The 17,245-nt window shown below is 41.6% G+C and overlaps 1 protein-coding gene across 5 annotated transcripts in view; it reads left to right on the top strand.

Annotated features, from left to right (window-relative positions):
- Positions 1–1,147: 1,147 nt before the first annotated feature.
- The window catches only part of LOC116628881 (urea transporter 1), a 31,202-nt gene continuing 15,104 nt past the window's right edge, over positions 1,148–17,245 (top strand). For 3 of the 5 annotated variants that reach the window (XR_004298668.1, XR_004298669.1, XM_032399219.1), the window contains exons 1-3: positions 1,148–1,410; positions 14,057–14,213; positions 15,126–15,315. Coding sequence is in view for 3 of the 5 variants with exons in the window: in XM_032399219.1 (XP_032255110.1) it covers positions 14,078–14,213; positions 15,126–15,315 (326 nt within the window). In the remaining 2 variants the exon portion in view is untranslated. The other 2 variants (XM_032399220.1, XM_032399221.1) reach the window with 2 other exon arrangements.

Below are 17,245 nucleotides of genomic sequence, written 5' to 3'. Positions count from 1 at the left end.
CCATTCTTACCATGATCATTCTTATTGCTATGGTATCGGGATGGTAGCCCATCTGCCTAAGTAACTCCTGGAAACTGGTATGGTTCCTTTCATTCCCCTACCAGGCCCTCTGACTATCCTCTTGTGATTCATTTTTCTCTTTCAGGGTAACATAGGAGCTTATTTTCGCCTTATTTTACCAGGACAAAATGTTGGAGGGAGATTTCCCTGAAGCTCAGAACTGTAATCATGAACCCCGACCTCTGGCCTCCCTCCTAGGCCCCTGACACACACAGCCTGAGCTGACAGGGGACCCTGTGGTTTCGTAGGTGTCCAGTAGGGGGAGCCAGCGAGTCGTGGCTGCCTTGGGGACCTCTGACAAGAGCTATCAGCAATTCCAGGAGGCGGGAGGTCCAGATAAAAGACCATGACATCTGCACAGCTCTCTGTGGGTTGTGTGGTTTTTGCTTTTATTTTTGTTTTTGTTTTTTTTTAATTCTGCGCTCCAGGAAGTGCACGTGAGTTAGTTAGATTCCTGCCATCACTGAGCAAGCCACAAATACTGAATTTTAAGAAGGGGGAAAGAAATGGATTTTTCACTTGAATTTTAGATTCCTCTGCTGTGGAATGTTTGCCTCCCGTCCATTCAAAGGCAGCAGTGTTTGTCCTGGGATCTTCACCTGGAAAGAAGGACATTTCGGGGAAACATTTATATGTTTGTTTCCTCCTTACTGGGAAAAAGGGCAAGTGGGTTTCCAGAACATGAACTGCGATCCCCTTGCCCTCCCCGCCCTCACACCACACCCCTCAGGACTTTGCTGGATTCTTATGTCTGGGCAGAAGCTGTGTGGAGTCTAAGAGAAAATGAGAAATCTCCACGGGGGGGGAGCAGTCTTTTTGCTCTGCGAGTCTACTGTGTAGCAACTTGACCCTCAGTTTTTAGTTTTAAGTGATACTATGTTGATCTTTTTTTAGTTACAAATATTCTCCAAAATATTTCAGGGTGAGAGTAGTTTCCAGAACAGCGAGGGGAAGTAAAGATGAACTTGCAGGATTGTTCCTGGGTACAGACCTTGGAACAATGTAGAAAGACGGCAAAGCTGCTGGCACCAAATCAAGAACGGGGGAGGGGGGTGGGGGGGAGGGAGAAGGAGAGGGAGAGAAACATCAGCAGAGAGAGACAGAGGAAGAGAGACAGACAGACAGACAGCAGGTGCAGAACAGGGGACTGGTCCTCGGCAATGCTTTGGCCGGAGCTCCTGAAGTGGGAGGAGAAAGCCGAGGGCACGGGTATGCCGAGCAGGGTTCTGTGTATAAAACTGTTAGGTGCCTCCTCCCAGCACTATCTGCTCCTAAGCACCCTGCCTTTTACGAGAGCCCAGCAGCGTTTTATCAGCCAGTGCCTTCTGCCGCCGGGCAACCAGCCGGAGCGTGAGTACCCTCCTCAATTCTATTCATTTCCAACTGTCCACTGTTGCCCGTTTGTCTGCTTACTCCTAATTGTTCTTCTTTTTTAATGGAGAAATATGCCTCAGATGGTTGCAACTGAGTAGAAGCAGCAAAGCCAGAGTCCTGGGAGGCAGGAAAGCAATTTCCCAAAGCCGTGGGCTTCTTCCTAGAAGCCTGCAAGCCATGTCTTTGCTCACGATCTCTGAAACCGGGTGGGAGCAGCACCTGAGCTCCGTGTGCAAGAGGGGTTCGAGCAAGGAGTCCACTTTATGTGCCAAATGCCTCGGGGTTCATCAGTGCTGGAGAGGAGTTTCAAACTGTGTTTGTGAAATAATTGAGTGAAGTTGGAGACATATCAATATGACTCCAAAAAAGCGGGGTTTGGGGAATGGCCCTTTCCAAATATGGCTCTGCGCCCTGCCCTGAGTGTGCCGTCTTGCTGAAGGGAGTGTGCTTGCTACCCACCGGGAGAACCTGGTGTCCACCCCTGGCAGCTTCTTTGCAGCCGCATTTTCTGGTGTGGAATTCAGACCCCAAGGCTTCTAGGAGTGGTGCCTTCTGAGGACAGAAGTGTCTTCATCAGGAGATAGGAATACCCAACAGCACTGTCTTTGCTTCTGATTAAAGAAAACTGAGTACCTCCTACCGCTTGGAACCAAAACCCACCCAAAATAAAGATTATCGTAAGTACCAAATAAATGTCAATGCTTAAATTCTCTTTATGATAGAGCATGAATGTTTAAATGTTTTCCTCTATATCTGTATCCAAAACATTGTATTATTTTTTAAAGTGATACTTGAGCCACAGAAAATTGAAGACTTTTGGGTCTCTCCAACTGCACAGATTTCTAATGTACGCTGCGTTTTATTGCATGTAATCAAATAGGGAATGTTGGTTGAATTGAAATCTTGATATTGCCTCGCATTAGAATAAGTACTGCTTCGTTTCATGAGTGATTTGGATTATGAAAGGTGCTTTCTGACTCCTGCTGGAAAGCTCACCAGGTGCCGCTTCTAGAATATTCCTGAGATGTTCACTTTAGCACATACAGGCTTGTTGTGGATGTGTCAGTGATACAAAAGAATGATGCTCACTTTGAGGTACATGTCTGTTTGTCAGAAGAGTTCCTGCTTCCAGCTAGGGCATAAGGTGAAAGTGGGGGTGACGGGGCCCTTGGTTGTTGTTCGCCCCCACCCCAGGGTTATTTCAAGCCAGCCATGAAGACAGCCTGTGTGCGCTATGTCGCTGAGCCCTGACGCACACTGCAGACCCCATCACTCAGGAGCTGCTCCTTCACTGTTTGCTTGAATAGAATCTCAGGTGGCATTAATGTGCCTGGCTCCAAGAAGACAAAGAACCACCATAGCTTCCCTATTGCATAAAGCTCACTCTGCTGAGGAGACTTGGATGGTCCCCACTCTGAACCTCAGTTTTCTCTTCTATAAAGTGAAGGCTTAAATTGTGTGCTCTTTACAACCTCACCTAGCTCTCAAATGTTTCTCTCTGGGCCCTAAGAAAATATGATGGTGAGCTCAAGGATATTGTCCTCCTAGATGTGTGTGATTTGGGTGGTGGGGGGAAAGAGGGGTATACAGGGGCCAAAGGGGTAAACACCTACACGGAGGGAACATGACAGTCCCTGCTTGTCTCTTTCTTCTTTCTTCTTCTTCTTCTTTTTTTTTTAACTGCAAATAAGATGAGAGTCCTACCACTGGTTTTTCTTAATGCTGTTCTTTATCAAACAAACAAACAAAAATACATAATGCAACCCACAGACACTTCTGTTGGTACTTAACTAGCCAGATAATTTAACCATGGATAAACACACACACACACCTTTTTTTCCTGAGACATGTCAATAGTATTTCCCACAATTGTGGATTTTTCAAATCAAACGAGTAGAAGAAAGTAAAAATTAAATAAAGGAGGGACAAAAAAATACCACATACACACTTTTCTGGAACTTCTGAAAGAAGAATGATATCCTTGGACGCAGTGGACCTTTTTTTTTTTTTAAATAAAACTTACAAAAAGTTGCCACACCTGTTGAATTCAACTAAGAATTGTTTTTTATTAACAAGGTGATATCCAATATTTAACAATTCTTATTCTGATACAAGAAAAAATGCCATTCAGCAGGCTCTCAGACTGGGCTCTTGCTGGGCATTAAGAGTGTGGCTTTTATCTTATTTCAGAAAATAGAGCCCACCCCATGCCTTCTTCTCCTATTTGTAAAGAACAAGGCTGAGGGAAATTGTTGCATTGGTATTGGTCCCCTAACAGGGGGTTGCCTGAAGCATGTCAGAGCCTGAAGCCCACCCCTCCCTCTGGACAGGCTTCAGATCGGCAACCTCCCGCTGGTAGAGAAACGCAGCAGAACAAAATCTGTGCGTTGGTCTCTGTGCAGGATGGTTTGCTATCATTTTTTCCTTTTATTTAAGCAAAGTAAAATGAACATTCTGTGTCTGTAGTCAGCTCACTGTCTCTCCTTGCCGATGGAGAAGCCTGCCTTCTCCGTTGGAGGTCTCCATCTGAGGCCACAGCTCTGCTCCCCAGGACCACACCAGGGGCACTCCTGCCTCACTCCATCCTGCATGCCGCATGCTCATCCTGCTGATTCACGTCTTTTTGCCCTTTGTCAAGTATGGAGAGAGAGGAAGGATGAATGGACAGTCTTTGGTTGCCGGCGCTGGTGATGCCCCTTGTGGTCCTCTTTGGAAGGACCCTTGTGGAAATAAGGCTGGGGAGGCCGCGCTCGGAGGCTTCGCCCGGCTCAGCATGGCCCCAGCACAGGGGCCCCCGGATCAGGTATGCTCCCTCGGTGCAACCTCTGTCTCCGAGAACACGGGCGCCTGCGCTCCAAGCTCTGGTGTGTCTCTTCGGAACAGAGCCTGGGAAGTGGGGTCCTCATGCTCTGCTGAGGGGCAGCGGGATGCACGGGAGTCTTGGTCCTGAAAGTCACACGGCACTCAACTTGGGTAAGACTGAACTACTGAGTTTTGAGAACAGTGGAAAAGCTAGGAAAAAGGAGTCTGGGGTTTTAATCTTACCCTGCTGCTACTTATTTAGAGCTTCTTCCCTTTATTTTCTTGTCTTTTTAGTTAAATTTAATGGCCGACTTAGATTTGAGGAATCTGAGCATCAGTAGAAGTCCCCGGCTGCATTGCCTTCCTGATCAGAATTCTTAAAAGTTCTCCAAAGAACTGCAAATCGTCACACGTGATAAAATTCTAGGGTGAACTACAACCTTGAAGTTACTGGTTTCTCATAACCAGTTCTCCTGCCTGAGTTCTGGAGCAAGTCTTCAGGATCTGAAGGGCTCTGGAAGTGTTCAGTAGTTCAGAATAAGTGGTTCATGGGCGGGGTCTGCCCAGCACCGTCTGCTTACCCTGGGAGAGGAGCCCTCTCTCTCGGGCATGGTACCCTGACAAACCATCCCAACACGCACGTACTAGGGAGACAAATCACAATAAGCCTTCTTCTATATGCTGGGCTGTGGACTCCCGACAAAAATAACTCAGTCTTTCACTTTGGGAGGCTCGGCAAGGAGCTCAGGCCAAGCAGGTTCTAGATCATGTCTGACCAGTTATAGTATTGGGTTTGGCATCTGTATCTCCAAAATCTCTGAGCTGATGGTGTATTTAAAACCCTCTAAAATAAGTAAATATATGTCGGAAATTTCGAGAACATGAATTTGTTCACCCTGAAATAACCTATACACTTTACTGTTTCTGTAGTTGATGGAAAAACTGGAATGTTTTCATTCAATGCTGCCTCTGTAGGAACAGATCTACTCAGTTATAGAAACTCCAACCAATTGTGTCTGAGCCTCTTGCTGTTGCCTGGGGTGAAACCTGATGCCTCTCATAAATTGGTCCTGCTTTACAAATGGGTCACTGGAGCTGAGGAAGGAGCTTACTGAGCAATGTTGTCAGTTATGAGATTTAAAGAGGAAGATATATGAAAATAAATGATAGCTATCATTAGCTATTATTTATAAAATAAAAGGTAGTTTTTCATAATTGCTTAAAATAGGAATCGTTTTCCATGTTTCACTATGGGTCCAGCTGAGCTCCCTACAGACTAAGTTTTGGTTCCTGACCTCCAGCAGTTTTCAATTTAAGAATTTCTTAATGCCGGGGCACCTGGATGGCTCAGGTGGTTAAGCATCTGCCTTCGATTCAGGTGACGATCCCAGAGTCCTAGGATCGAGCCCCACGTCGGGCACCCAGCTCACCCGAGAGTCTGCTTGTCCCTCTGCCCCTCCCCCAGCTCATGTTCACACTTACGCTCTCTCTCTCTCCCCCTCAAATAATAAAATAAAAATAAAATCTTAAAAAAAAAAAGAATTTCTTAATGCCAAGGTTCATGGGCAATCTCACAAGTGCAGGCGTCTAACACTGTTTTGCCAAGACGAAATGAGCTTGGTCTAGAATTCATTGCATAAATAGCTTCTGCTTTGTGTAATGATTAATGGTTGGCCATTGTTTAGAAGCAGGCCACTTAGTTGGGTCGTGAAATAATGCAATTGAAGTATGGTGGCTACTCGATAAAAAAATCAGTTACCCACATTGATTTTTGTACTGGGATTAACAGAAGCCCAAACTAGAGTCAGGATTGCAAGAACTAAACATTTTAAAAAGGCATAACTTTATTATCTTTTAATAGGTGTTTGTTGGCTGTGATAAATGCAACAAGGATGGGGCCAAAACTATCTGTGAGAACCCCTTACTCACAGCCTGGCCACAGAGAGAAGCTGAGCTGGTTTGTCTGCATAGATTTGGGGTATTCCCTTGGTGGTGTGCTCTATGCCTGTGAATTCAGCTTTCCACTGGTGCCTTCTGGGGTCGGAGAGTTTTGATGCTTCCCTACTCCACACGTACCTGGATGTGCTCTTGGCATTGCTTGCGTGCTCAAGGTGGTTTGCCAATGTCTTTCTCCCTTTGCCTCCCTCTGGGATGACATCATTGATATTCTTCTTTTGTGTCTACCATTGGCACTGTGAAAACTTCATTTTTGTCTAGAGGATACCATTCTGGTGATGTTGGTGCTTTCCCATCACACAGTTATCATGAGAAGTGAAGAGTCTTGTAGTGAACACAAGTCACGGTCATATTAGTATTTTTCTGAGGCATGCTTACTGTAACCGTGCCTTACATATTCTTATATTGTACAATTCTTAGGTGACAGCTTTTTGGTTTTCAATAGCTTCGTTCGCTTTTACCTTTTCTAGTTTCTATACCTTATAGAATATTATTCATGACTGTTTTGAAACATTTAAATAACCAATTGCAAAAATAAAGAATATCTGAGGCAGTTGCCCAATGTGGGGACATAGTCAAGCAACCTCTGACTTGGAGAGTGTCTGTGAGGGGCTTTACTTAGGCTGTGTCAGCACACAGAGATCGTTTTGTAAATAATTCTGCCTTGTCAAACCTTTAAAAACAAAAACGTTTTTGTAAAATAGAAACTTAATTTAAAAAGGCTGCTCAGGACTTCTGGGGAAGATGGTGGAGTAGGAGGACCCTAAGCTCACCTCGTCCCATGGATACAACTAGATAACACTCACATCAGTGTAAAGAACCCAGAAAACGATCCAAAGACTGGCAGAACAAACTCCACAACTAAAGGTAGAGAAGAGGTCACATCGAAGGGGGTAGAAAGGGCGAAGATGTGGTCAGAAGCCAACAGACCCACAGGTTGGTCCACACCAGGAGGGAGCTGCGCGCATGGAGAGGGGAGAGAAACAGACCCCCACACCAGGGAACCCACACTGGGAGGACGAATCCCCAGAACACTTGGCTTTGAAAACCAGAGGGACTGAAATTCATGAGTTCTCACAACTAGCAGGACTTAAAACCTGAAATTTTAAAAATCAGTGGGCTTGGCTCTAGGAGAGCAGAGAGGGAGAGAGGAAACTGAGACCCCGGGCTCGCTTAAAGAGACAGCACAACAAACAGCCCCGTGGGGACACAGCATAAAAACAGCAGTTTGAAAAATGCCTGGGGCGTACAGGGGGGAGGGTTATTTACTCATCTCAGAGCCTGTCCTGGAGGCACAGAGACCACTGGGGGACTCCTCCAGGAAGAAAGGAGCTGGCAGGCACCATTTCCTCCCATGGCCCCCAGCATAAGCACACAGACACCTGCAGGAGGAACTAGCCGTTGCTGATACTCTCTACCGAACTTGCTAATACTGCTTCCCCCCTGCAGACAAACCTGCCCCAGTCCCAGCACCGCAGAGGGGCCCCTTTTGCTCAGAGCCAATTCAGGACAGTGCCACAGGCTTAGCAGGGTGCAGGCAGCCCCAACAAGGACCAGCACCACTCCAAAGTGAGTCCTGTCCCAGGGATAGGGGAAGAGAACGATGTACACCACTCAGACTGCAGCCCCCACAGTGGGCTTGGAGGAGACATCAAGCCTGACTGCAGGCCCTGCCCACCAACAAAAGCTTCTCAGAAGACAAGACAGGGAGAACAGCCTGCGGTTCGCTGCTACTGTATCTCTGGCAAACGCCTGGCCTGACTCAGCTCAAACCCAAGGCATCGAAGATTAGCCCACTATTAATGCCAAGATCAAACCCTGCCCACAAGAGGCAAGGAAGGTCACTGCAGACGACTGGACTGAAGGAAAAAGCAGCTCAGTCACAACAGCCGTGTGCACAACACACACAGAAGACACCCCCAGAGCACCAGGTTCTGGTGAACATTGCAGCGCACTACAGCACCTCTGCTTCGTAAGGTCATTGCTTTCCAGTGCGGGAGACGCAGCTGACTTTCTTAACACAGAGAAACCGATGCAGAGACTTAGACAAAATGAGGAGACAGAGGAATATGTCCCAAATGAAAGAACAGGACAAAATCACAGCAAGAGATCTAAATGAAATGGAGATAAATAATGTGCCTGATAGAGAATTTAAAGAAATGATCATAAAGATACTCACTGGACTTGAGGAAAGAATGGAGGACATCAGTGAGACCCTTAATGATAGATTAAAAAAAGAACCAATCAAAGATGAGAACATAATAAATGAAATTAAAAATACACTAGATGGAATAAATAGAAGACTGGAGGAAGCAGAAGAATGAATCAGTGACCTAGAGGACAAAGTAAAGGAAAGCAATCAAGCTAAGCAGGTAAAAGGGAAAAAAAAATAAGCAAAAATGAGAATAGACTTAGGGAACTCAGCAACACCATCAAGCATAATAACATTCACATTATAGGGATCCAGAAGAAGAAGAGAAAGAAAGGGGGACAGAAAATTTATTTGAAGAAATAATAGCTGAAACATTCCCAAATCTAGAGAAGGAAACAGAAATCCAGATCCAGGAGGCACAGAGAGCCCCCAACAAAATCAAACCAAGGAGGTTCCCACCATGACACATAGTAATTAAAATGGCAAAAAGTAGTGATAGAGAATTTTATAAGCAGCAAGAGAAAACACATACAAGGGAAACCTCGTAAGGCTATCAGCTGATTTTTCAATAGAAACTTTGCAGGCCAGAAGAGAGTGGCATCATGTATTCAAAGTGCAGAAAGGAAAAAAAATCTGCAGCCAATAATACTCTATCCAGCAAGGCTATCATTCAGAGTAGAAGGAGAGATAAAGAGCTTCTGAGACAAACAAAAGTTAAAGAAATTCATGACCACTAAACCAGCCCTACAAGAAATATTAAAGGAGACTCTTTGAGTGAAAAGGAAGGACCATAAGCAAGAGAAAGGAAAGTAAGAAGCACAAAAGCAGTAAACATAAATATATCTGTAAAAATCAGTCAAAGAATTCACAAAATAAAAGGATGTAACGTATGACACCATATACCTAAAATATGGGGCTAGTGGAGTAAAGAATGGGTTCAAACTTAAGTGACCATCAACTTAATATAGACTGCTATATACAGAAGATGTTATATACAAACTGAATGGTTACCACAAATCAAAACCCAGTAATAGTATGCAAAATTAAAGAGAAAGGAATCCAAATATATCACTAAAGAAAGCCAACTAATCATGAGAGAAGAGAGCAAAAGTAGAAAGGAACAGAGAAGAACTACAAAAACAACCATAAAACATGGAACAAAATGGCAATAAATACATACCTATAAATAATTACTTTGAATGTAAATGGACTAAATGCTCCAATCAAAAGACATAGGGTGGCAGAATGGATTAAAAAATGAAGAAGAAGAAGAAGAAGAAGAAGAATCATCTATATGCTGCCTACAAGGGACTCATCTCAGACCTGAACACATGTACAGACTGAAAGTGAAGGGATGAAGAAACATTTATCATGCAAATGGATGTGAAAAGAAAGCTGGGGTAGCAATACTTATATCAGACAAAATAAACTTTAAAATAAAGATAGTAAGAAGAGACAAAAAAAACACTATATAATAATAAAGGGGAAAATCCAACAAGAAGGTATAACAATTGTAAATATTTATGCATCCAACATGGGAGCACCAAAATACTTAAAACAGTTAGTAACAAACATAAAGGAAATCACTGATAGTAATACAATAATAGTAGGGCATGTTAACACTCCACTTAACATCAATGGACAGATCATCCAAACAGAAAATCAACAAGGGAACAGTGGCTTTGAATGACACATTGGATCAGATGGATTTTAACAGATATAGTCAGAACATTCCATCCTGAAACAGCAGAATACACATTCTTTTAAAGTGCACATGGAACATTCTCCAGAATAGATCACATATTACACCACAAAACAAGTCTCAACAAATTCAAAAAGATTGAAGTCATACCATGCATTTTTTTCTGACCACAACACTATGAAACTAGAAATCACAAGAAAAAAATCTGGAAAGAGCACAAATACATGGAGGTTAAATAACATGCTATTAAACAATGAATGGATCAACCAAGAAATCAAAGAGTAAATCCAAAAATACATGGAAACAAATGAAATTGAAAACACAAGGGTCCAAAATCTTTGGGATGCAAAAGCATTTCTAAGAGGGAAGTATAGCAACACAGGCCTACCTCAAGAAGCAAGAAAAATCTCAAATACAACCTAACATTACACCTAAAGGAGCTAGAAAATAAAGAACAAGCAAAAGCCAAAATCAGTAGAAGGAAGGAAATAATAAAAATTAGAGTAGAAATAAATGATATAGAAATTTAAAAAACAATAGAACAGACTGATGAAACCAGGAGCTGGTTCTTTGAAAAGAGCAAAAAAATTGAGAAAACTTTAGCCAGAATCATCAAGAAAAAAGAGAGAGAGTATTCAAATAAACAAAATCACAAAAGAAGAGAAATAACAACTACCACCACAGAAATACAAAAGATTGTAAAAGAATATTATGAAAAACTAGAGGCCAACAAACTGGACAACCTAAAAGAAACAGATAAACTCCTAGAAACATATAACCTCCAAAAACTGAGTCAGGAAGAAATAGAAAATTTGAACAAATTGATTATTGGCAATGAAATTGATCAGTGATCAAAAACTCCCAACAAACAAAAGTTCAGGACCAGATGGCTTCATGGGTGAATTCTACCAAAGATTTAAAGAAGAGTTAATATCTATTCTTCTTAAACTCTTCCAAAAAATAGAGAGGAAAGAAAACTTCCAAATTCATTCTAGGAGGCCCATATTACCCTGATACTAAAACTAGATAAAGACACTACAAAAAAGAGAACTACAGGCCAGTATCTCTGATGGAAATAGATGCAAAAGTCCTCAACAAAATACTAGCAAACCAAATCCAACAATACATTTAAAAAATCATTCACCACAATCAAGTGGGATTTATTCCTGGGATGCAAATGTGGTTCAGTATTCAAAAAATCAATCAACATGATACATCACATCAATAAGAGAAAGGATAAAAAATATATGATTATTTCAATAGATGCAGAAAGAGCGTTTGACAAAGGACAACATCCATTCATGATAAAAACTCTCAACAAAGTAGATTTAGTGAGAACATACCTCAATATAATAAAGGTCACATTGAAAAACCCACAGCTAACATCATACTCGATGGTGAAAAATTGAGAGCTTTCCCCCTAAGATCAGAAACAAGACAAGGATGTCCACTCTCATCACTTTTATTCAACATAGTAGTGGAAGTCCTAGCCACAGCAATCAGTCAACAAAAAGAAATAAAAGGCATCCAAATTGGTAAGGAAGAAGTAAAACTTTAACTATTTGCAGATGATAGGATACTATATATAGAAAACCTTAAAGACCCAACCAAAAAAGTGCTAGAACTGATAAATGAATTTAGTAAGATCCCAGGATACAAAATTAATGTACAGAAATCTGTTGCATTTCTATACACCAATAATGAAGCAAGAGAAAGAGAAATTAAGAAAGCAATCCCATTTACAATTGCACCAAAAATAACAAAATACCTAGAAATAAGCTTAACCAAGGAGGTGGAAAACCTGTACTCTGAAAACTATAAAATATTGATGAAAGAAATTAAATACGATACAAACAAATGGAAAGATATTCCATGCTCATGGATTGGAAGAACAAATATTGTTAAAATGTCCATACTACCCAAAGTAATCTACAGATTTAATGCAATTGATAACAAAATACCAAGAGCATTCATCACAGAACTAGAACAAATAATATTAAAATTTGTATGGAACCACTAAAGACCCAGAATAGCCAAAACAACCTTGAAAAAGAAAAACAAAACTGGAGGCATCACAATTTCAGACTTCAAGTTATACTACAAAGATGTAGTAATCGAAACAGTATGGTACTGACACAAAAACAGACATATAAATCAATGGAACAGGAGAGAAAGCCTAGAAAAAAACCCACAATTATATGATCAGTTAATCTTCAACCAGAGAGGCAAGAACGTGCCATGGGAAAAAAGACAGTCTCTTCAACAAACGATGTTGGGAAAACTGGTCAGCTACATGCAAAAGAATGAAACTGGACCACTTGCTTACACCATACACAAAGATAAACTCGAAATGGATTAAAGACCTAAATGTGAGACCAGAAACCATAAATAACCTAGAAGAGGCAGGAATTTCTCTGACACTGACATTTCTAGATATGTTGCCTGAGGTAAGGGAAATAAGAGCAAAAATAAGTTATTGGGACTACATCCAAAAAAAATCTTCTGCACAGCAAAGGAATCAACAAAACTAAAAGACAACCTACTGAATAGGAGAAGATATTTGCAAATGATATAATGGATAAAAGGTTAGTATCCAAAATGTATAAGGAACTTATATAATTCAACACCTGCCCCCAAATAATCTAATTAAAAAATATGGGCAGAAGACATGAACAGACATTTCTCCAAAGAAGACATTCAGATGGCCAACAGACATATGAAAAGAGGCTCAACATCACTCATCATCAGGGAAATGCAAATCAAAACCATAATGAGATATCACCTCACACCTGTCAGAATGGCTACAATCAAAAACAGAAAAAACAACAAGTGTTGGTGAGGATGTGGAGGAAAAGAAACCCTCATGTACTGTTGGTGGGAACGCAAACTGATGCAGCCACTGTGGAAAACAGTATGGAGGTTCCTCAAAAAATTAAAAATAGAACTACCCTATGATCCAGTAATCACACTACTTGGTATTTACCCAAAGAATATAAAAACACTAATTTGAAAGAACATATGAACCCCCATGTTTATTGCAGCATTATTTACAATAGCCAAATTATGGAAGGAGCCCAAGTATCCAAAGAAGATGTGGGGCATATACAAAGGAATATTATTCAGTCATGAAAACGAATGAAATCTTGCCATTTGCAACAACATAGATTGAGCTAGAGAGCATAATGCTGAGTGAAATACATCAGAGAAGACAAATACCATATGATTTCACTCATATGTGGAACTTAAGAAACAAAACAAACAAACAAAGGAAAGAAAAAGACACAAACCAAAAGCAAACTCTTAACTGTAGAGAACAAAGTGATGGTTGCCAGAGGAGAGATGGGTGGGGGGATGGGTAAAATAGGTGACGGGGATTAAGAGTACACTTACCATGATGAGCACTGAGTAATGTATAGAATTGTTGAATCACCATATTGTGTACCTGAAACTAACATAACACTATGCTAATTATATTGGAATTAAAGTTAAAAACTTAATTTAAAAAAAAAGGCTGCTCATCTTGGGAAGTAGCTGTTTGATCTGCATTCGTGAGCACCATTTTGTAACCTAACCTCTGGCTCCTCTGGCCAACAGCATGAATCTTAAGCACTTGGTCTTAGCTCTTCCTATATTATTATTTCAGTCAGTATGTTGAAATTAAATATTTTTCAGTCTTTTCCACTAGACTGAGCTCTTTTAGTGTAGGATGTAGGTGTTCTATGGATATTTGTTGAATTAGAAACTGGACCTTATGAAACTCAAGGCCAGAACCTTCTCATGGTAGCATTAAAGACAATGATGACAAAAGTAGTATGGGATTAGGATTTGGGTAATAATCTCCATGACAATGGTTCAAGAGAAAATTGGTGCTTTCTTAGTCCCCTGGGATGTCATGATACAAATGAAGTGCTTTTTAACTCATCCTCCGTGGCTACTGCAACCAGGCCCAGTGCTGGCCAGTCTGAAGTGTTCTGCATTAGGATGTTTATGAGCTCTGTCCTTTCCTCAAGGAGCCAGAGGAAGAGATAACCATGGAGGATAGTCCCACTATGGTTAAAATGGACCAGGGTGAAAATCAGGTTTTACGAAGTCCAAGAAGAAGGTACCTCCCCAAGGCACTTGGCTATGTCACCGGTGATATGAAAGAATTTGCCAGCTGGCTTAAAGGTATTTATGTTTCCATCCCTTGGAGAGATGGGGGAAGTAGCTTTGGGGGAAATGGCTTGCTGGTTCTTCTACTTGTATCTTTCATTACAGTCCCCTGCCTTCTATTGATCTCTCTCCTCTCCAGTTTTTAACTTTTTATCTTTTTTAAAAGATCTTACTTATTTTTTTAAAGATTTATTTATTTATTATTTGAGAGAGAAAGAGAGAGCACAAGCAGGGGGAGGGGCAGAGGTAAAGAAAGAATCTCAAGCAGACTCCCCACTAAGCATGAAGCCTGACGTGGGGCTTGATCCCACAACTCTGAGATCAGGACCTGAGCCAGAATCAAGAGTCAGATGCTTAACCCACTGAGCCACCCAGGTGCCCCAAGATTTTATGTTTAAGTAATCTCAATACCCAACATGGGGCTCAAATTTACAATCCTGAAATCAAGAGTCACATGCTTTACCGACTGAGCCAGCCAGGCGCCCCTAATTTTTTATCTTCTAACCTGCAAGCCTCTTCAAATATTTTTTTATGGAGATAGTGCTTAGGGCCAGGGACCTACTCATATTAGAGGAAAGCACCTGGCTCCATCCCATAATTTCAGTACTTAAGAACTGAAGTTTTACTATAATAATTCATTTCTTTAGCTTAAGAGTCTGTACCTCTGAGCATGGTAAATAAGTGCATTCAGTGCTTTCTGCAGTGGAGATTCTATAAGGGCAGAGTGGGTTGAGCATAAAGAAACTGGAGGTTTTCGGGGACCTGGGTACGACTAAAGGGGAAATGGCTCAGAGGGAAAAAGCTTCCAGGAATATCACAAATTAGTTTCACCTTTATCAGAGGGGATTTTGATGATTTTACTCAGGGTGGGCACTGGGCGTGGAAAGGAGCACCTTGACTTAGCTCTGTCATTCTCATCTCTTCCAGACAAACCACAGGTGCTCCAGTTCGTTGATTGGGTTCTTCGGGGCATATCCCAAGTGGTGTTTGTCAGCAACCCCATCAGCGGAATCCTGATTCTGGTTGGACTCCTGGTCCAGAATCCCTGGTGGGCTCTCAATGGCTGTGTGGGAACAGTGGTCTCCACCCTGACAGCCCTATTGCTTGCCCAGGACAGGTAGGTGCATCCATCCCAGCCTGCTCTTCCTGCTTCTGAGAACACAGGAGTTAATCAGTGAATTGGGCATCAGTGATAAAGCCCCACCCTTCCCAGAAAAACCCACCTTTATTCTACAGAACTCTATATTTGTCTTGAGCCAGAGGTCAGGGGATTATTTATATCCTTTATTATTTCTCTTGAGTCATTCACTAAATCATTCTTCTTCGATGATTAATCAATTATTTATCATCAGCATTTTGTGTGGGTAAAAATGCATATGAGTTCTTTTTTTTTAGATTTTATTTATTTATTTATTTATTTGAGAGAGAGAGAGAGAGAGAGCACAAGCAGGGGAAGGGGCAGAGGGAGAGGGAGAAGCAGACTCCCCACTGAGTAAGGAGCCCAATGCAGAGCTTAATCCCAGGACCCCGAGATCATGACCTGAGCCGAAGGCAGACACTTAGCTGACGGAGCCACTCGGGCAACACAAGCATATGAGTTCTTGAAAAGTCTTGGTGACTTAAAAATCCCGACTAATTCCATTATATATTGTTTGCATGCTTAGTTTGGTAAATTCATTCTTTATAGACAGTGCAGATGTTAGTTCAGTTTCTAGAGAGATGAATAATCACAAATTCCAAGTTAATTAGTTCTGACTTAAGACGTCTAAGTGTGTCTTCTGAACTATGTGTTGGGTTAAAAATAGCACGTACTTTATAAATTGATCTGTTGTTGAGGAAGTGATAAGCGAACTCCCACCATGGGATTAGACAGCTCCTGACTTTCTAGTTTTGTCAGGGAGGCTGCTGGTCTTCTAGGTGCCCAGGATCAATGAGTAAGCACCAGTGGAGGGTCATTACACAACTAAGCTCCTGTAATATTTACTGTAAGTTACCTAAGGAGCTTCTCAGAGAGAGAATCCGAAAATGTTCCACTTTGTTCTCCATAGGTCAGGTTAAATCCTATTCCAATGCACATCAGGAAACAGTGCATCCAGTTTGGAGGTGTGGTCCAGGATTGTACCATATCAAATATTCCTTCATTGTTTTGTTCCAGCAAAAATTGACCCATTTTCCTTATCAGGTATTATTTAGAAGGCAAGCCATATTTATATGTGTTGATTTTCAATTCTCTCTTACTTTCCTCAGTCCTAAAGGACCACATTAAAATAGCAATCCTGTTTTAAGTGAATACACAGCTTCTGTTGTTTTAACTCTGGTGTCCCACAACTTGCTGACGTTGCCATTAAAGCAATGGCGGCCAAGCATTCAATCTGCAAGTCCCTTGTTGAGAAGGCGAGTCTTTGCCTAGCTGTCCACTGTCCTCATGTATATTCCCAAATTCTAGAAGAGAGTATCACTTCCAGGGTTAAACCAGCAAAAATCCCATCAATTCCTACATGTCCCAAAAGATTAGTGAAGGAAGACAATAGGTCAACCTTCAGAAGGCTGAGAGGCAAAAAGGAACCCAAGAATGAATTTGGTGCTAAATATGCACATAAATGGAATACTCTGCCCAGTTAAAGTAATTGTTTTTCTTTGCAATAATTTGGAAATGTATATTTGGAGACCACAAAATGGAAGCACAGGAAGATGAAAATGTATGCTACGTTGGAAGATTAATGTTTTTAAGGTCACAAACACTACGAAAGTGAATTTACAGTTGGACCATCTTACACCTCTCACCAAGAATGTCAGACTTAGAGAACAGTTTCATGGAACAACTCTGTTCAGATCAAAGGCCCTTAATGACACAGGAGAAATAGCTTTCTGAAGGAAAGGCTAAAGGAAGCAGGACAAGCTGCCTCGCTCATTTCCTTTCCTGCACCTGGATGCTGGAATCCTGTCTTGCTAGGACACCTCTGAAGGGGGTTGTTCTATATGCACATTTCTATTTTATCCTTATCTATGTATATTTCTTTTTTTCCCATGATTTTAATAGTGTTTGG

The sequence above is a fragment of the Phoca vitulina genome, unplaced genomic scaffold (assembly GCF_004348235.1).
Source record: "Phoca vitulina isolate PV1807 unplaced genomic scaffold, GSC_HSeal_1.0 scaffold141, whole genome shotgun sequence".
Classification (NCBI taxonomy): Eukaryota; Metazoa; Chordata; class Mammalia; order Carnivora; family Phocidae; genus Phoca; species Phoca vitulina.
Note: the sequence above shows the minus strand (reverse complement) of the source record. Positions and strands in the feature narration are given on the sequence as shown.